The sequence below is a fragment of the Fragaria vesca genome, linkage group LG6, assembly GCF_000184155.1.
Source record: "Fragaria vesca subsp. vesca linkage group LG6, FraVesHawaii_1.0, whole genome shotgun sequence".
Taxonomy (NCBI): domain Eukaryota; kingdom Viridiplantae; phylum Streptophyta; class Magnoliopsida; order Rosales; family Rosaceae; genus Fragaria; species Fragaria vesca.
The window spans coordinates 21,265,284-21,285,857 of NC_020496.1; the positions used below are offsets into that span (position 1 = coordinate 21,265,284).

A 20,574-nucleotide genomic window follows, 5' to 3' on the forward strand; every position below is an offset into this window, starting at 1 on the left:
GAAGTTTTGGGTTTGAGGTTGCTGCCTAGACCTTCAAATCGATCTTGCGGCAGGAAAGTAGTCGGGGAGTGCCTCTGGTGTCCGCTCGGGTTGAGGCGCGCCATCGTCGGAGCCGTCCGGTGGAGAACGGAGAGACGTCCGCACTTTAAGCCGAGTGCGGATGTCCGCACTAGAACGGGTATATATATATATATAGTTCACTTCCAGAACGGTGTCCCGCTTTGAAATTAAAGTGTGGACCTTCTTATTTCACTCACTTTCAGGTCGCATTTCTATATATACAGTTCCCTTCCAGAGCGATGTCCCACTTTGAAATTAATGTGTGGACCTCCTTATTTCACTCACTTTCAGGTCGCATTTCCACATCTCAATCGTACAATGTCTAGAACACAGTGTGTAGATCATTTCTGTAAAGTTTCATCCAATTTGAAGATCATTTGAGCTTCCGTAATCATAACGAACGGATCTGTTTGGACAATTTTTGTTCTGTTGATTTATTTAATCTAATTCGGTACCCAAATGATCTTCAAATTGGATGAAACTTTGCAGGAATAATCTACACACTGTATTCTAGACATTGTACGGTTGAGATGTGGAAATGCGACCTGAAAATGAGCAAAACGAGGAGGTCCACACTTTAATTTCAAAGCGAGACACTGCTCTGAAAGGGAACAATATATATATATATATATATATACATCAATTTTACATTCTATTTTACATTATCATACTTTTTCAAATACATGATCCAAAGATTAAAACATCTTTATTTAATCAATTCCGTGTTCTTGATTGTTTACCACACAACCCAACCAAAATTACTGCCCAAATATCTCTTCTGTTTTCAATCAAAAAATAAAAAATATCTCTCCTGTTATTAATGTCTTTCATTATAGTAATTATTCTGTAATTTTGGACTACCGGCCACCTTTTGGGACCATAATATTCCATAGAAATTCACTCAAATTTGCACTTGAATTTTGATCCGTAACTATGTTATAATTCTCCCTCGCTCTCATATCGTAGGTAGGAGTTTCTGATCTATGATATGTAAAATAAGATTTATGACATTTCCTAAACTTCTTAGTTCTTACGTACTCGATTTTCATAGTCCTGGTACAGGTGGCAACGTGTGACAAATCTTAATTTGTTCTAAGTAGGGCAAAGAGTATCGGGTGAGAATGTCAAGCAAATAATGACTCGACGGGCCGGAGCACAGGGAAGAAAGAACACTGCATACACACGCTGCCTCGACTTCTAACGCGTCAGTTTTCTTTACTCACCCCCTGTATTTCGCAGCAGACCAATTCCTCCTTTCCCACGTACTCTCCCTCGCTCTCTATAAAACCCTCACTTCATCTCCTTCGCACTTCATTCTTCTTCACCCGTTCAATTCACTCAGCTGCGTTATTCTGTACTCTCTTTCCTTCCCTCCAGCTTCCATGTCTGAGAAACAAGCCCACTTGAATGGAGCCTATTACGGCCCATCAATCCCCCCGACGAAACACTACAACCGCCCCGGCCGCGGCGGAGGTCCTCTCGGCTGCTGCTGCAGCTGCCTCTTCGGTCTCAACTTTAAGCTTATCTTCGCTGCAGTCGTCTTCATGGGATTAGCCTTCCTCGCCTTTTGGCTCATAGTCCGCCCCACCAGAGTCAAGTTCCACGTAACAGATGCCACGCTCACACAGTTCAACTTCTCCACCGATAACAACCTGCACTACAATCTCGCTCTCAAGCTCACCATCCGAAACCCCAACAAGAAGATCGGCGTCTACTATGATCGCATTGAAGCCCGTGCTCTTTACGAGGGCCAGAGGTTCAGTACGGTTACTCTGACCCCATTTTACCAAGGCTACAAAACCACAAACGTTTTGAACCCGGTGTTTCAGGGACAGCAATTGATTGTTGGATCTGACTTGCTTGAGGAGTTTAATGAACAGAAGAGTGCTGGGGTTTACGAGATTGAGATGAAGCTTTATCTGAGGATTCGGTTCAAGTTGGGTAGAATCAAGACCGGAAAGTTCAAGCCTAGAATTGAATGTGACTTGAAGGTTCCTTTGAAACAGAATGGGAATTCACTAGGTGCTTTTCAGACTGAGAAATGTTCAATTGATTATTTCAATTAACAATTTCTGGTAGTGTTATGCCAGAGCAGGGGACTTCAGTTTTGTTTTGTTCAGATGCCTTAGGGTTTCTGTACTTGTGACACATGAGAGTCCTATATATAGTGGTCTTGATTCTTTTATTTCCTCTAACGTCTATTTAATTAATTCATTAGATTCATTTTTCATGGTTCACTAGGAAGAGGACTGACTTCGCTTTTCTATAATGTAGAGCAGAACCCGATTTTCTTTAGGGAAAATGTCCAAATACCTAAAACCAAGGTTTGTAAAGCCCAGTTCAATGAAAAATAGTTCCCTTAACCCATTCCAATGTTTCTTACGAAAAATACGTTTGTACCCCTACCTAATTATCTTTCTCTCTTCTCCCTCACCTCTCATTCCGATCTGCTCTCCTTTCTCTCTCTTCTCTCTTCTTCTCTCCTCACCATCATCGCTGCTCTCTCTCACCATCATCACCGCCCTCCTCTTTCTCTCTCCTTCTCTCTCTCATCGATGTTTCTCCCTTCACCGGATAGATCCTCAAGTCATTCATCGTCACCGCCCGATCATACCGCCACATCAAGGACGAGGACGACGCACCGGCGAGGAGCCCGACGAGGATCATGGGGTCGAGCCATCTCTGGGATCTCGAGCTACTGGAGGAGGATTGCAACCCCGGCCAAGCTAGGGATTTGAAGGTAGGATATGATCCTTCTTTGATATTGTTGGTAAATTATGGTTGTTGTTGGTCTGGAGGTTAAATTGGTGTTGTGGTTGGAGAAGGTGAGAAGGTGAGAAGAGTAGTGTACAAGGAGAAATACTCATGGAGGGAGTATTTCAGATCTATGGTTAAGCATTGTAATGCTTTCTTCACATAATCCTTTGTTGGGTACAAGGAGAAATACTCATGGAGGGAGGAGAAAGATGGAGGTTAAGCGAATGATGCATCATACATGAAAGAGAATATGAGATGATGCAGACTATGGTACTGTATGTGATAAACTGATAATTATTGATTGTGATAGATGAGCAAATGGTTTAGTTTATATTTGGGTTATGACTTGTCTTTGTATTGGATCTATACTTTGTTTGTATGTGTTTGACTGATTATTAGGGTCATTAAGAGTTACTGGGAGTTAGTTAATTTTTTTTTTAAGGTTTTCTTTTTTTGTTTGGAAATCACCTTCTACTTATTCTTCTTCTTCTATCTTCTTTCTTCTTTTGTGTTTTTATTGATTATTGGGGTAATAACCCGATTATTAGGGGTCAGTAACTAATTATTGGGGATCAGTAACCAAGTTATTGGGGGTAGTAACCCGATTATTGGGGGTCAGTAACTGATTACTGGGTTTCAGTAACTGAAAACTAAGTGATTACTGGGTGTCAGTAACTAAAAACTAAAAGTTATTGAGGGTCAGTAACTGGTTACTAGGTGTCAGTAATTAATCAATAACTGGTTACTGGGGGTTAGTAACTGGTTACTGGGTGTCAGTAATTAATCAATAACTGGTTACTAGGGGTTAGTAACTGGTTATTATAGGTCATTAACTGGTCAGTAACTGGTTATTGGGGGTCAGTAACTGGTTACAGGGGAAGATCCGGTGACCAGAATCAGGCGGTCGGGGAAATTCCGGTGACCGGAATCTGACGGTCGGGGAAATTCTGGTGACCGGAATCCGACGGTCGGTGACCGGAGTCCGGCAGCCGGTGACCGGAGTCCGAGGTTCCGGCCAAGTCTTTTCATGTTGAAGAGGTGGGGGCAAAATAGTCTTAAAATAATATGGTTTGTTAAGACTTTAGTAAAGATTTGTGCATTTGGGCATAAAAATGGTTACCTTATATTGGAATAGGCTAATGCAAAAGATAATCATTGGAATGGGAAATAAGGAGTTTCAATTAGTACTAAATGGGCATTTTCCCTTTTCTTTATATTTTCTAATTTCAGTCCGAATATCGTTTTAATGTTAATGGATGTAAATGATATAATTGATCAAATCTGAGCACCCAATGAACCAATTAATTTGCAATAGGTAAAGAGTTACAAACCCCTATAATGTTTTTCATTTGTAACGTCTCACTATCGATCTCCTTCAAAAAAAACAGAAAAAAAAAAAAAAAAAAAAAAAAAAACAAATCTCAACATCTCCGCTGTAATAAAACTCTCCATATTCAATATTGTCATGACCCATAAGGTAAATTTGTAACCAAATTTAGCTAGAAAAATGGGACTCTCTATTGGATGTTCTTTTAGCTTAGCAAAGTCTCCCACCATAAGTTATATCCCTATCATAATGTGGTGGAGACTGTGATGGTGGCAGAGACTACGTCGGCGGAAGGTAGGCGACGGTTGACTGTGAGGGAGACAGGGTCGGCCTGACGTAGCATGGCGCCAATGATTGATAAAGACGGGTCTGAAAAGTTGGGTGATTTCCTGGCTGAAACCCTAACGGCGCTTGGGGCTATCGAAACAGTCACACTCCATCTAGGATTTTCGACATGAAACCTTAGTTTTGAACTAGGGTTGACCGCTAAAGACTGGGTGGGTTGCAGGGGCGGAGGATAGTACAAGGGTATATGTGTTGTAGCCCAGATTAACTTTTTTTTCCTTTTTAGATTAACTAGGGTTAATTATCCTAAATTGCACATTTGTATCAACCTTAGCCCAGCCAAATATTCTGGCATCCAAACAACCGTGTCATTTTTAGAAGAGAATTCTAAACTTGATTGACTTCATCATGTAATACACATTAACCATAAAAGTCTAATTGCAAATCTCACTAGAAATTGAAAATAAAGCCCATTAAAAATCATAAATAAAGTGTTTGATTATCTTTCATTTCTCTTCAACCTAGTTTTTCTTTTTCTTCCTTAAAGTAGGCAACCTATTTAACTCAATCAATATTTAAAGTGTATCTACAACTAAACTATGAGCCGTCAACTCTCATTCAACAATTTTCTAGAGGTATATTCATAATTTCATATGTTTAAGAGTTTTTATTAAATGAAAGTTTAGCCCAGTCGATTTTGAAATCCTAGTTCCGTCTGGCAGGTTGCCTAGGCTGGCAGGGTCTGTTTTGGGAGCTGAGGTTACTGGGTTTAGTAGGCAGTGGGACTAGGGTGGTTGTGTTGCTTGGGCTACCACTCGTGCAAAATATGGACTCAGGGTTTGATCTTCAAGGTCCAAGGTTGGCATGCTATGACACGGATGTGATAGAGGTGATTTCATCTTATGGAAAAGTCATATCTTTTCTTGAAGAATCTCTTTGGATAGAGAAACCGATCAAAACCTTGAAACATAAAGGTATGTCATTGGGAAGCAAGTATACGAAGCACCAGAAGAAGTTTAATTAAGCCTCTGAAATTGGTTATTCCGTGTCATCTGGCAAATCCCGAGGTTTGATAGGGGAGAGGCAAGCCCTAATTATAAGGGCAAGGAGATCTACTAAAAAACAAAGCAAGGAGGTACCTTAATTTATTTGTTTTTTTACCTAGACTTATGTTCGAAAATTATACTATTTATTTCTCTGTAGTATTTAGTTGAACACCAATTGCTATCTTTAGGCGACTAATATTATCATTACATGGGAGTTAGATAGGTATGGTTAGAAGTCATTTGTATTAGGTTTTGATTTGTGCTTATTTGTAATGAGGGGTAGCTATCATTTGTAAGCTTGTTACCACAAATTGAGACAAGCCATCGACTGATACATGAGTCTTCTCGCTAAGGATATCTTTCAGTCAACAAAAAAAAAAAAATTACAGATACCAGATGAGATATACGTAATAAATCATCGGTCTTATCATATGTGGCCCGAATTTGGTCTTCTGCTTGGAGTTGGGGACTCGGGTTGACTGATGATAGCAAAGGTTACGAGATGGGCTTGAAGGTACGTAGGATGGAGGTGGCGGCGTTGCCTGTGCAATAGTTCTATCGAGCTAGAGTCATCGATTGGGGCTTCCGAACCCTAACTCAGTTGTGGGCTTGGCTTCGACCTCGGGTCTAAGATATTTAATTTTCTTTCTTAACTTTGTAGTTAGTTTTTTGCTTATTTGATAGTATTTGAATTAAAAATCCTACCATTACTTAGTACGACAATGTGGGGAACGTTGTTCCTGTCTATTCATCCTGACTGCCTTGTCTACCCTAGGTTGGCGGGTCTAAGACATTTAATTTTCTTTCTTAACTTTGTAGTTAGCTTTATGCTTCTTTGATAGTATTTGAGCTCGTTAATAATCCTACCATTACTTAGTACGACAATGTGGGGAACGTTGTTTCTGTCTATTCATCCTTACTGCCTTGTCTACCCTAGGTTGGCAAAGAGTTTCTTGCAATGGAATTGAGTAATAATTAACCGTCTAGTGGAAGTAAATTGTTTGCTTTCAGTAGGCAACGATTTCTTTGCTTTATCAAATGATCCATGCTTCTTAGCGGTAAAGTGAAACTCAGTGTCATCGGATATGCTTGTATATCGGTGGCAACAATATGGAAAAACTGCACTATTGACGATGATGCTATTTCATAATAGAGTTATTTTTCTTGTATGTCACTATGTAATTGTAGGTGGAATATGTTGATTATCCTTCAATATTGACCTTGCTGTTATTTAGTTACAACAGATTTTTAGAGAGATGAAATGAGTGTGTGACACGTGTTTACATTACAGCTTCATTTCTTTGTCTGTTTGTTACAGCATTCCTTTCTCTTCTTGTATAAATATCTTTAGAGACTCATTTCTTTGTAATCAAGTTTCCAGATAATCAAAACATTTCTCTCTGAGATTTTGTTCGTCTCTCTTTCTCTCTTTTCTTTCTTGTTTCTCAAACCCTAGCTCATCTCTGATGCCATGGCTATCATGGTATCAAAGCTCCAATAGATCCAAGACCTGAGATACATGCTTCTGACTCTCCTCTAATCATTCTCTTTGGTTTTTTGTTCAGATCTAGCTCTCGTTGTGCTGCGATTTGGTTACCAGGGGCTTTGTTCTTAATTGAAGCTTGATTAGAGTTTTAATTTCTTCATCAGATCTGAGCTTATTGATCACACTTAGGTGATTTTCTTTGCTCATATTCCTTGAAAAATATGCGATTCATAGTTCTTGGTGAAATCTGTAAAATTTTAGAGTTGTGGAGTAAATCATGAGCATATAGAGCAAATCAGAGTAAAATTAGAGCATATAGTGTCTCTTTTGAGCAAATAGCTTCTTGTCTGAGATAAAATAGAGCAAATCTGAGCCTAAATCTGAGTTTATTAGAGTAAATTCTGATGAAGAATACAATTCGAGCATATAGTTGAGCTTTGATGAAGGTTTAGATGTGAGTACAGAGATTTTGAGTATTCAGTTGAACTTTGATGAAATTTTAGATGCAAATGCTGGTTTGAGTGCTTCAGTTGAGCTTTGGTAAAATTTTAGAGCTATTTCAGTGCCTATGTTGAGAAAAATTAGTGATCTGTAGTATCTGAAGTTGTGCAATTGGGAGTAAAACTTGTGCACATTTCAGCTGTTCTTTTTGAAGCAGAAGTGTCTACTTGTGCTGATCTCAATCAGTATTTTTAGTATTAGTGGTATTCCTGATAGATTGACATTTGCAGCTAAGGTTCTCATGGCTTCTCGAAGTGCATCATCTATACCTAGTCTTTCACACTCTGATGTTCACTCTTTGTTGAGCATCATTACAATGCGTCTTGGAGAAAGGAACTTTATTAAATGGAGTTTTCAATTTCAGTCTACTCTTGTTGGAAATGGATTGTTTGGATTTTTTTATGGCTTTGAGGTTGCTCCGCCTAGATATGCTCTTGCTTCTGAAGGTGAAGTTACAACTGAAGAAACTGCAGCATATAAGGCATGGAAACAAACAGATATGGCTCTTCTCAGTCTTTTGATAGCTACTTTGGATGAGGATATTGTAGATGTTATTATTGGAAGTAAGACATCTAGGCAAGCTTGGATAGCTCTTCAAGAACATTTTTCTGCTGTGTCAAGAGTGAGCATTATGCAACTCAAAACTGAGTTACAAACGCTTGGCAAGGGAAGTGAAACAGTTGAAAAATATCTGCAGCGTGTGAAGAGTGCTAGAGATCAACTCCTATCTGTGGGAGTGTCTGTTCCTGATGAAGATCTTGTAATTGTCATTCTAAATGGATTACTTGATGAGTATTCCACTGTGAGAATTGTGATTGAGGGTAGAGAAACTCTTATTTCTCTCCAAGACTTGAGGTCTCAATTGCTTTCTGTAGAAAGAAGAATTGAAGAAAGTTTCTCTCTTCTTTCAAACATGTCTGCTATGGTAGCTAGAGGCAATAATGGATCAAATGAGGGAGCACATGGTACTGGTAGAGGGTGGAATGATAAAGTTGATGGCAAAGTGAAAGATAATAGATTTGCAGGTAGTGGTGTTGAATGTTCTGTGTGTTGGAAACGAGGTCATACTGTTGATACATGCTTCAGGGTTCACAAATGTGGGATATGTGGTAAACATGGTCATCTTACAAGCACCTGTTATCAGAATCCTGATTACAACATCAACAGTCTTCTCAACCTCAATCCAAGCCTCAATAGTCTTCTCAACCTCAATATAGGCCACAAAATAACGGTCCTTCTCCTGAATGTCAAATTTGTTCTAAGAAAGGTCACACAACTGCAAATTATCCTTGTCCATTCCTACATGTCAGATTTGTGGTCTCAAGGGCCATGTTGCTCTTAACTGTTCTCATAGAACCAACTTTGCATATCAAGGCTCAGATCCTCCTTCTACTCTTACTGCTCTAGAAGCTCAATCTTCTACAAATACTAACGGTGTTTTTCAGCAAACACAGGGAGGAGGATATGTGATATCAAATTGCCCCTCTAGTTCTTGTTTTCCTGGTGGATTCAATCCTAGCAGTGAAGCCTCATCATCAAATCATCCTCCTGCTTCATCAAATTCTTATTCTAACTCTGAAACCTGGATTGGTGACTCTAGTGCTATACACCACATGACTTCAGAGCTAAGGAATGTTTCAGTTGCTCAACCTTATGCTTCTGACAACAAGATAACCATTGGTAATGGTACAGGTTTAAAAGTAGCTCATACAGGCTCAAGTTATATTAAACTTGCTGAGCATGTTTTACAGTTGAATCAAGTTCTTCATGTTCCTGACTTAGCAATGAATTTATTGTCCTTCACAAAGTTGTGCAGAGATAATGATTGCTTTATCACTCTTGATGAATCTAACATTGTTGTGCAGGACAAGGCATCCAAAAGGATTCTTTACCAAGGAAAGAGTAGTGAGGAAGGATTATTTCTTTTCAAGTCTCCACCACTATCATCAATTTCACAACCTTCTCCATCTGCTTTTGTCAGCTCAGCTTCTTCATTTCCAGTATGGCATCAAAGGCTAGGTCATCCTTCTTCTCCTATCATGTTTAAAATGTTGTCTAGTTCCCAAATAAAAATTCCTAGTTCGGTTTCTAGTACAATGTGTTCTTTTGTTTAGAAGGCAAGATGCACAGACTTCTTTTTCCCCTTCTGAGTCAAAATCATCTTTGCCCTTTTCAAAGGTGCATTATGATGTATGGGGTCCAGCCCCATGTTTGTCCATTGAAGGGCACAAGTATCATGTTACTTTCATAGATCATTGTACAAGATTTGTGTGGATTTTTCCACTTATCAAAAAATCTGATGTTTTTGTCCAGTTTGTTCATTTTTGTTCTTTTGTTGAAAATCAATTCAATTCAACAATAAAAATACTCCAAACTAATGGAGGTGGTGAATTTAATAGCAGGGCCTTTCATAATTTTCTTTCTTCAAAGGGTATTGTTCATCAAATTACTTGTCCTCATACCCCTCAGCAAAATGGGGTTGCTGAGAGAAAGAATAGACATATAGTGGAAACAACAATTTCCTTAATGTCTACAGTTGGTATTCCCAAACAGTTTTGGTTTCACAGTATTACTCATGCATTCTTGTTATCTCATTAACAAAATGCCTAGCAAATCTTTAGATATGATCTCTCCCTTTGAACTTCTTTTCCATAAGCCTCCTGACATTTCTCAGCTAAAAATATTTGGTTCATGTTGTTATCCATATCTCAGACCTTATAATCATGACAAATTGGATCCTAGAACGACACAATGTGTCTTTTTACGTTATGCCTTGGGGTATAAGGGAGTGTTTTGTTACAGTATCACTCAAAATAAACTTTGGATGTCAAGACATGTAATTTTTTATGAAACCATCTTTCCTTTTCATCATACTCCTTTTTCAGAGTCCTCCCCTATTGATCCAGTTACTTTCTTTCCCTCTTCTTTCTCCTCTTCATCTCTCACTACTCTTTCACATCCGTGGATGCCTGTCACTTCTTCTCCTGCTTCTGCTCATGATGTAGTTGCTAGTATTGGTGTTGATTCCTCAATAACAGATATTTCTACAAATACTAGATCAGCTGATATTGGTTCCACAGAAAATAGTGGTGTAGTTTCAGCAGGTGATATTGATATTACTGATCATCATTCAAACAGTGTTGGTTCAACAGGTAGTGATTTAAATGCTTTAGGTGAAGCTGACATATTGGCATATGATTCAAATAATTCGACTGGTGTTGATACTATAGTAACTGTTGTTACTAATACAGGTGGTGTTGATGTCATTAATAATGGTGCTGCTACTTCTAATAATACTGTTTCTCCAAGTAATGTTTCTGCTCTTAATGAGCCTGATTTAAATGCTTTACAGTATGGAGGGAATTTGGATCATGATATTCCTCAAGAGCTTGCCTCTATTATTGATCAGAACTATAATGATCATTCTATGTTAACTCGTGCCAAGAATGGCATAGTGAAAAAGAAAAGTTTTGAAGATTTTTACTGTTTTTCTGCCATTGCTCAACAACAGTTATTTTCTAAGTATCCATATTTCAGTGGTTTTACTGCTATTACTGATGTCAGTGATATTATTGAACCAAAATCTTTTCGAGCAACTTCTGGGAAGGCAGAATGGGATCAAGCAATGTTGGAGGAAATAGAGGCTTTGCTGAAACAAGGTACTTGGACTCTTGTTCCTTGTCCTACAAATAGAAATATTGTGGGAAGTAAGTGGATTTTTAAAGTCAAGAAGAATCCTGATGGGAGTATTTCCAGATACAAAGCCAGGTTGGTTGCTCAAGGCTTTAGTCAATCTAAGGGACTAGATTATGATGAAACTTTTAGCCCTGTGGTAAGACATAGTACAGTCAGGGTCATATTAGCTCTTGCAGCTATGAATAATTGGGAGTTAAGACAACTTGATGTGAAGAATGTCTTTTTACATGGAGATTTGAAAGAAGAAGTCTATATGTCTCAACCTTGGGGTTTTATTGATCCAGAATATCCTACTCGTGTTTGTTTGCTTAGAAAGTCTCTATATGGGTTGAAACAAGCTCCAAGAGCTTGGAATGAAAAATTTACTAGTTTCTACCAAGTCTGGTTTTAACTTTTTCTCATTCAGATCCCATTCTCTTTATCAAACATACTTCAGCTGGAATGGTTGCACTGCTATTATATGTGGATGATATAGTTATCACTGGTTCAGATTCAAATGGCATTCATGATGTTATATCTAAGTTGAGTATGGTTTTTGATATGAAGGATCCTGGATCCTTGTCATACTTTCTTGGATTAGAGATTACAAGAGTTCAAAAAGGCATATTACTTGACTAAGTATGCAAAAGATCTTACTATTAAGGCTGGTATGGACTCAATTAATACCTGCAATTCTCCTTGTTTTCCTCATTCTCAAATGACTGTAGATCAAGGTACTCCTCTTCAAGATTCTACTCTCTATAGAAGTATTATTGGTGCTTTACAGTATTTAACATTTAGTACTCGTCCAGATATAGCATATGCTGTCAATACAGTGTGTCAGTTTATGACTAATCCCACAGATGTGCATTATGCTGCTGTTAAGAGAATTTTGAGATATTTGAAAGGAACCATTGCTAAGGGAATTTTCTATAGTTCCTCTGGTGCTTTACATAATGTTGTGAATGTGAAGGCCTTTTGTGATGTTGATTGGGCTAGTGAAGTTATACAAAAACGTTCTACTACAGGTTTTGTTGTCTATCTTGGTTTGTGTCCAGTTTCTTGGCAGTCCAAGAAACAAAGCACTGTATCTAGGAGTTCTACAGAATCAGAATACAGAAGTTTGGCAAATACTGCTGCAGAAATTAGTTGGATCAAGCATTTACTATGTGATTTGAAGACTGCAATTCCTTCTTCTCCTTTGCTCAAATGCATGTGATAACCTTTCTACTCTAGCATTAGCCTCCAATCCAATATTTCACTCTAAGATCAAGCATCTTGACAATGATTGCCATTTTGTTAGAGAAAGAGTTCAACGCAATGATCTTCGACTTGAGTATGTTTCTACAACAGAACAGACTGCAGATATTCTTACAAAAGGCCTAGCATCTCCTATATTTCGAACTCTTTGTGTCAATCTCAGGCTAGCTTCCCTAGCTGAGGTTGAGGGAGGGTGTTGACTATCCTTCAATATTGACCTTGCTGTTATTTAGTTATAACAGATTTTTAGAGAGATGTAATGAGTGTGTGACACGTGTTTACATTACAGCTGCATTTCTTTGTCTGTTTGTTACAGCATTCCTTTCTCTTCTTGTATAAATATCTTTAGAGACTCATTTCTTTGTAATCAAGTTTCCAGATAATCAAAGCCTTTCTCTCTGAGATTTTGTTCGTCTCTCTTTCTCTCTTTTCTTTCTTGTTTCTCAAACCCTAGCTCATCTCTGATGCCATGGCTATCAGAATAGAGTAATCAGTTGCGCCCTCTTCCCTTTTCTTTTTCGGTTGTTACCTTGCTATTAATGAATAATAAGCACCATTTAATTGCGCAATCATCGTTTCCTAGCTATCCTAAGTCGGACACCTCCTACGTACGTACATTAAGCTTTTCTTATTGGTTGGAAGCGTCTAATCACATTGGTAGATATGATTAACAAAAGAAGCATGTGTGTGTGAAGAAGCTACGTACAGTCATGCCAATTATACTAGCTACCACTCTATATGGCGCTATGGAAGCAGCAAGGAATATTGAAATCTTCTCCTATGAACAACTAATTAACGCGTTGATTTTCCCCTCGCGTCCTTGGTATTTCCCTATTCTACATATGCACGCAGCACACCAATATCTTCATTTCCCACTCCCTCTCTACCCCTTATAAAAACCTCGCTTCACCTTCATAATTTCCATTACTTCTTGTCTTCTTCACCCCATTCGATCATTTAGCGATCATTTAGCAAGTTTTGATTATATATACTCTAACTTTTACACAACCATCGCTCCATTTCAGCCTCCATATATGGCAGAGAGAGAAGAAGCCCACTTAAACGGGGCCTACTACGGCCCCTCAGTCCCGCCCAGCAAATCCTACCACCGCCCCAGCCGCGGCGGTGGCCCCCTCGGCTGCTGCTGCAGCTGCGTCTTCGGCCTCGTTTTCAAGCTCATCTTCGCTGCTGTTGTCTTCATGGGACTAGCCTTCCTCGTCTTCTGGCTCATAGTCCGCCCCACCAAAGTCAAGTTCCACGTCACCGACGCCACGCTCACCCAATTCAACTTCTCCACCGATAGCAACCTGCATTACAACCTCGCCCTCAACCTCACCATCAGAAACCCTAACAAGAAGATCGGCGTTTACTATGATCGCATTGAAGCCAGAGCTCTGTACGAGGGCCAGAGGTTCAGTACGGTTACTCTGACCCCATTTTACCAAGGCCACAAGACCACAAACATATTGAACCCTGTGTTTCAGGGACAGCAATTGATTGTTGGATCTGACTTGCTTGAGGAGTTTAATGAACAGAAGACTGCTGGGGTTTACAAGATTGAGATGAAGCTTTATCTGAGGATTCGGTTCAGGTTGGGTAAGATCAAAACCGGGAAGTTCAAGCCTAGAATTGAATGTGACTTGAAGGTTCCTGTGAGTCAGAATGGGACTTTAGTTGGAACTTTTCAGACTGAGAAGTGTTCAGTTGATTTCTTCAACTATCGATAAGTTATTTCTGTTAATTAGTCCACGGCGGAGAAGAGAGCCCTAGCTTCATTCTTGTGGATGGTGCATTGATACTCCATTATGCTTTCTTATACGGGTTGTGGACTTGTGGGTGTCTTTGATATTCTTTAATTTTTTTATTCGGCCCTAACATACGTATTTACATTTATGATCCTCCATTTGTTATTATATTACATTTGCACTCTTTATATTACTCATTAACTAATTTGTCACTTTCATTACAGTATTTTACATCTACATATAGAGTATTGGAAAGAGAAGCAAGAAGCTCAGCAAGAGGGTTTTTTAAAATTTGCGTAAACCTACTATACAACCTTGGTTGGTATTTTGGGCATAAATTTATGTGGGGTGGTATCTACATCTTTATATCTTCACACCCTCTGACTAACTAACTAATAAATCATAAATGTGAAAAAAATTCACCTTCCTTACAATCTAGCAAACACACGACGTAAAACCTGGTGAAAGATGTTCATCCGGTGGTTGTACAATCAATATCAACCATTGTTGTCATATTAACGATGTGTCAACTCCTCTCGAAGCCCCATTTTTAGTTTTTTCTCACATAATTTTAAAAGGGTCAATTACATATAAGTCTATTTAGAGACATTTTCTCCCATATAAGTTCACCTAAACATTTTTACCTATAGAAGTCCACCCAATCATAAATAGAGTCTTATATTAGGTATTAAAGTTCAACAAAATTACAGACTGCCATCCAACCAAAAAAATTAGATTTTCTCTCTTATATTTACAAAAATACCACTAATGTAAAAAGTCAACAATCACAAATGGTCTCCGGTTGACCTCCGGGGAGGTCTCCGGCCGACCTCCGGCGAACTTTCCAGCCGACCATCTGTGAGGATTCTAGCGACCACAAAAGTTACTACCACTGACAAAAAAAACTACTACCACTGACAACAAAAGATACTACCGATAGAAAAAAAAATTACTGCCACCAGCAAAGAAAGCTACTACCGATAGCAACAAAAACTACTACCACTAACAACAAAATATACTACCGATAGCAAAAGAGGCTACTGCCACCAACAAAGAAAACTACTACCGATAGCAACAAAAGCTACTACCGCCAGCAAAAAAAGCTACTACCACTGACAACAAAAAATACTGTCACCATCAACAAAAACTACTATCACAGGCTATAAAAGCTACTACCATCGGCTATAAAAGCTACTATGGTGAGATTTCTGACAACCTCCGGTAAGGTCACAAAAGATATTATCACTGGTAACAAAAAATACTACCGAACATAACAAAAACTACTACCACCAGCTACAAAAGCTACTATGCTGAGATTCCAATGACCTTCGGCAAGGTCACAAAAGATATTGTCACCAGCTATAAAAGATACTACCGAGTATATGAAAAGTTACTGTCACCAACAAAAAAAGCTACTATTTCAAGCTATAAAAGATACTACCAAGCAAATGAAAAACTACTACAAGGTAGAACAAAAGCTACTGCCACCACCTATAAAAGATACTACCGAACATATGAAAAACTACTACCAAGCAGAACAAAAGCTACTGTCACCAACAAAAAAATCTACTATCACCAACAAAAAAATCTACTATCTACTATCACCAACTATAAAAGCTACTACCCCTAGTTACAAAAGTTACTACAAAGAGATTTCCAATAACCTCTGACGAAGTCATAAAAGATACTGTCGTCAGCAACAAAAACTATTACCGCAAGTAACAAAAGCTACTACCACCATCAACAAAAACTACTACCACAATCAACAAATTAAAACTATTACCTCCAAACAAAACCAATAGCTAATGTTTTCGGCAACAAAATCTACTACCAAGCATAATGAAAGCTATTACCAATGTGTCAAAAATAGACAATCACAGTGGGGAAAATATACTATCACAATGATGAAAATGTACTATCGCATTGTTCAAAATATACTATCATACAATGAGGCCGAAACATACTTATGAATCTCATTTCATTCATCTCCCACATTATCAGAACATGATTCTGTGCATGATTTCTCACACTCACTATCAAATTAACAGAAAACATCATCCTAATCTTTGTTTACATTTTCTAAAAACCAAAGAAACGAATTGTAGCAAATTTACACTCAGAATTTTACCAGAACAGTCACCTCCAGGCGATATCTTTGAAGCGGCGTCGTCCAGGACTTGTCATCGAGTCAGCAGCGGAGTCCAAGCTGTACGGATCTCGAATCGCCAGCAGAAGGCGATCATAGCCGTCAAGGACCAGACGAGCCACGGGATGAGCCGGCGAGCCATCTGGTTTCAGAGATCCCGTCGAGGTCAAATCAGAAGTTGTCATCGATGGAATTGGACGTAATAGACGTCGAGGTCAGGAGCGACGTCGAGGTCGAGGCGTCGTCGTCGAGCCGGCAGCGTCGAGGTCGAGGTCGAGGTCGAGGTCGAGGTCAAGGCGTCGTCGTCGATCTCGCGACATCGAGGTCGAGGCGTTGTCGATCTGGCAACATTGAGGTCGAGGCGTCGTCGTTGAGCCGGCGGCATCGAGGTCGAGGTCAAGGCTTTGTCGTCGATCTGGCGACGTCGAGGTTGAGCCTGCTTCCTCGTCATCTATCAAGCGGTGCCAAGCCATCGTCGTCGAGCTGGTGTTGGCCTGAGACGCCGCCATGGCCGGATATTCGAGACCGGAGAAGAGAGGGTGGAGGAACACGAAGAGAGAGAGAGAGAGAGAGAGAGAGAGAGAGAGAGAGAGAGAGAGAGAGAGAGAGAGAGAGAGAGAGAGAGAGAGAGAGAGAGAGAGAGAGAGAGATGGAGAGAAGTGAAAAGGACGTGAGAAGAAGAGAGAAAAATTTATTTGCAGGGAAATAGGGTATTTTAGGAACATCGTAAATATAAAATGACAGGTTTAGGTTTAAAAGTGGACTTATATGGGTAAAAATAATAAGGTGGACTTGTGTTACAAAAAATGTTACGAAAGTGACTTTAGTGAAATTTTCTAATTTTAAAACTAAAAAATGGTCATTAAACAAATATCTTTCTAATATTTAATTGTTTCATTTCAAGTTATTGTTACCGATCAACTTGATTGTCTGTAAAGATGTACCAGACAGACAGTGTCTTCTGTTCCAAAGTTCACCCTGCCTCTAATGCTCATAAAATATTTGAATTGCTTGCGTACCTAATGCTATGGAAACAATATCTAGTTTTGACGTTTTGGATCTGTTATAGGAGGAGAGCAACCTTGTCAAAAAAGTCATTAAACAAATATCTTTTCATTGTTTAACTGCTTCCAATATCTCACTTGCTTATGTGCTACCTAATGCCATGTAATGAAATAGGTAGCTTTGATGTTTTGGATATGTTATAGGAAGGGAACAGCTATATATGCAGAGTCCTTTCATGCAATATCCAAGAGCCTTCATGTTGATTTACTATTTGCTGATTGGTCAATATCACGTTAATCATATTACTCTTATCCTATCACAATTTCAATATACATGAGAAAAAGCTAAGTAACATTTGGTCTAGCGGCATAGTCTTCTTTTAGTAAGCAGGAGGTTGTAAGTTTGACTCACGAAATACTAATTGTAGTATTTAAGTTGTTTACCAGATCAAAAATAAAACATACATGAGAAAAAAGAATTGAAAGAAAGCCCCATGAAAAATATGAAAATTTTTGTTACCTCATAGCTAGCTATCAATTGATTGGTATTGTAAGTAATTCTATCAACAGAAGTAGAGCAAAAAACGACTCCACGTCGATGGGGTATCGCCATGGAAGCTTCGAAGAAATGAACATCCCCGTATTGTAAGTAGGGTTTGTCTAGTATCACCTTCAGAATCCACATCCACACGCAGCCTCAGATAAGAGCTTCTTCCGTAAACGTTAATTAACGCGTTGATTTTTGTTTACCCACCCAACGCGTTCTCGCCATATCTCCTTCCTTATTATACACAATCCCTCTCAGCACACCATTTCCTTGATCATTTCCCACTTTCCCTCTTCCCCTTATATAAACCTCTCACTTCTCCTCACCTTTCTCACATTCCACTCTTCTTTTACCTCTTTCGTTTCATTCACTAGTTTTCCACAAAGTCTTCTCTCTTATCTTAGCTTCAGCTTCCATGTCGGAGAAACAAGCAGGCTTGAATGGCTCCTACTACGGCCCATCCATCCCGCCCAAGAGGGACTCCTACCAAAGCGTCGGCCGCGGCGGAGGTCCCCTCGGCTGCTGCTGCAGCTGCATCTTCGGCCTCGTCTTCAAGCTCATCTTCACCGCCATCGTCTTCATGGGACTCGCCTTCTTCGTCTTCTGGCTCATAGTTAAACCTAACCGCGTCAAGTTTCACGTCACCGACGCCACTCTCACCCAATTCAACTTCTCCTCTGACAGCAACCTCCACTACAACCTCGCCCTCAACCTCACCATCCGAAACCCTAACAAGAAGCTCGGCATCTACTACGATCGCATCGAGGCCAGAGCCAACTACGAGGGCCAGAGGTTCAGCACGATCACTCTCACCCCGTTTTACCAAGGACACAAAACCACCAACGTTTTGAACCCTCTGTTTACTGGACAGCAGTTGCTTGTTGGGTCCAATTTGCAGTCGGAGTATCAGAAGCAGACCAGTGCTGGGGTATACGAGATTGAGATGAAGCTTTATCTGAGGATTAGGTTCAAGTTCGGTCGGATCAAGACCGGAAAGTTCAAACCCAGAGTTGAATGTGACTTGAAGGTTCCTTTGAGTACGAATGGCAATTCCGCAACTACCTTCGAGACCAAGCGGTGCAAGATTGATTACTTTAAAGCCATCTAGCTGGTCATCCATGGCGGCCGAGGAGGAGATCCTTTCTTGTTGATACAGTCTTCTTCTTATCTTTTCGCTTCTGCTTTGTGATTTTTCATACCAGACACTATTCTTTTGTTTCTTTTTTTGGCGTTACGATTACTGTTACATATCATATGTACACTGATTATGAGTATATGATGATGACGATTTAGTGATCAGATCTTTGGATTATAAATAAATGACGATTTTAGTGGTTAGTGCTTTGCTATCTCATGACGCTTGTGATGTCTGGTTTATACACCTTTTCAACGTCTCCATGCTTTTTCTATGCTTTCAAAGCTATAAACGTTAAAAGTCTTCGGTAATTTACAATTATTTTTAAAGTCATTGTCTATGAGTCAATGACTACGCGGAGATTGGGACCAAACTTAAAATAAAATAAAATGACCAATTCAATTGAAAGCCGCTACCTATGCCAATTACATAAAAATCTATTTGAAGACATTTTCTCCCATATAGGTCCACCTAAATATTTTTACCCACATAAGTCCACCCAAATCTAAATACAGTCTTATATTAGGTATTAAAGTTCAACAAAATTACAAACTGCCATCCAACCAAAAAATTAGAATTTCTCTCTTATATTTACAAAAATGCCATTAATGTAAAAAGTCAACAACCACAAATAGTCTCCGATTGACCTCCGGCGAGGTCTCCGGCCGACCTCCGACGAACTTTCCGGCCAACCTTCGGTAAACTTTCCGGCCGACCATCTGTGAGGATTCTAGCGACCACAAAACCTACTACCACTGACAACAAAAGATACTACTACCGACAAAGAAAGTTACTACCACTGATAACAAAAGATACTACCAATAGCAAAAAGAACTACTGCCACCAGCAAAAAAAGCTATTACCGATAGCAACGAAAGCTACTACCACTAATAAAGAAAGCTACTACCACTGACAACAAAATATACTACCAATAGCAAAAAAACTACTGCCATCAGCAAAGAAAGCTACTACCGATAGCTAAAAAAGCTACTGCCACCAGCAACAAAAGCTACTACCGATAGCAACAAAAGCTACTACCGCCACCAACAAAAGCTACTACCGCCACCAACAAAAGCTACTACCGCCACCAACAAAAAAACTATTGTCAGCAACAACAAAAATACCACCGCCAGCAGCCAGAGGTACTACTGCCACCAACAAAAGATACTACCACAACCAATAAAAAATACTATCGCCACCAACAAAAACTACTACCACCAGCAACAAAATCTACTCATAAGAGATTGAGAAAAATACTAGCATAGAAGTTGAAAACGCTTTGATTGTATATACAAAATATTATTATCGTGTTGAAAAGATACTAGTACAGATATTAAAAAAATACTAAAATTATGTAACTTTTTACAATGATATAATTATGTATAAAGCTACTTCTGTACTTTAAAAAAGCTACTGTTATAGTTTAGAAAGTTTACTACAATAGTTTTATAAAGCTACTTCCGTGGTTTTGCTATTCTCGATTAGCACGCGACTTTATTTCAAATATTTCTTGGTTAGTCAAATGATCTCTTGGTTAAGAGAGGCTTCAATATCCAAATTCACATGAGATTTCTGCAAGAACAAATAGCACAACAAAATA

At 39.1% G+C, this 20,574-nt stretch overlaps 3 protein-coding genes across 3 annotated transcripts; all 3 read left to right on the forward strand.

The window, feature by feature from the left end:
• Nucleotides 1–1,389: 1,389 nt before the first annotated feature.
• Nucleotides 1,390–2,253, forward strand: LOC101311109 (putative syntaxin-24-like). Its single transcript, XM_004303453.1, has one exon. The coding sequence runs from the start codon at nucleotides 1,443–1,445 to the stop codon at nucleotides 2,124–2,126; it is 684 nt and encodes a 227-aa protein (XP_004303501.1). The 5' UTR covers nucleotides 1,390–1,442; the 3' UTR covers nucleotides 2,127–2,253.
• Nucleotides 2,254–13,172: 10,919 nt separating this feature from the next.
• Nucleotides 13,173–14,358, forward strand: LOC101310816 (putative syntaxin-24-like). The gene has a single exon (XM_004303452.1). It carries the CDS (start codon nucleotides 13,432–13,434, stop codon nucleotides 14,122–14,124), a length of 693 nt encoding a protein of 230 aa, XP_004303500.1. The 5' UTR covers nucleotides 13,173–13,431; the 3' UTR covers nucleotides 14,125–14,358.
• Nucleotides 14,359–18,134: 3,776 nt separating this feature from the next.
• Nucleotides 18,135–19,186, forward strand: LOC101310533 (putative syntaxin-24-like). The gene has a single exon (XM_004303451.1). It carries the CDS (start codon nucleotides 18,255–18,257, stop codon nucleotides 18,945–18,947), a length of 693 nt encoding a protein of 230 aa, XP_004303499.1. The 5' UTR covers nucleotides 18,135–18,254; the 3' UTR covers nucleotides 18,948–19,186.
• Nucleotides 19,187–20,574: the final 1,388 nt, after the last annotated feature.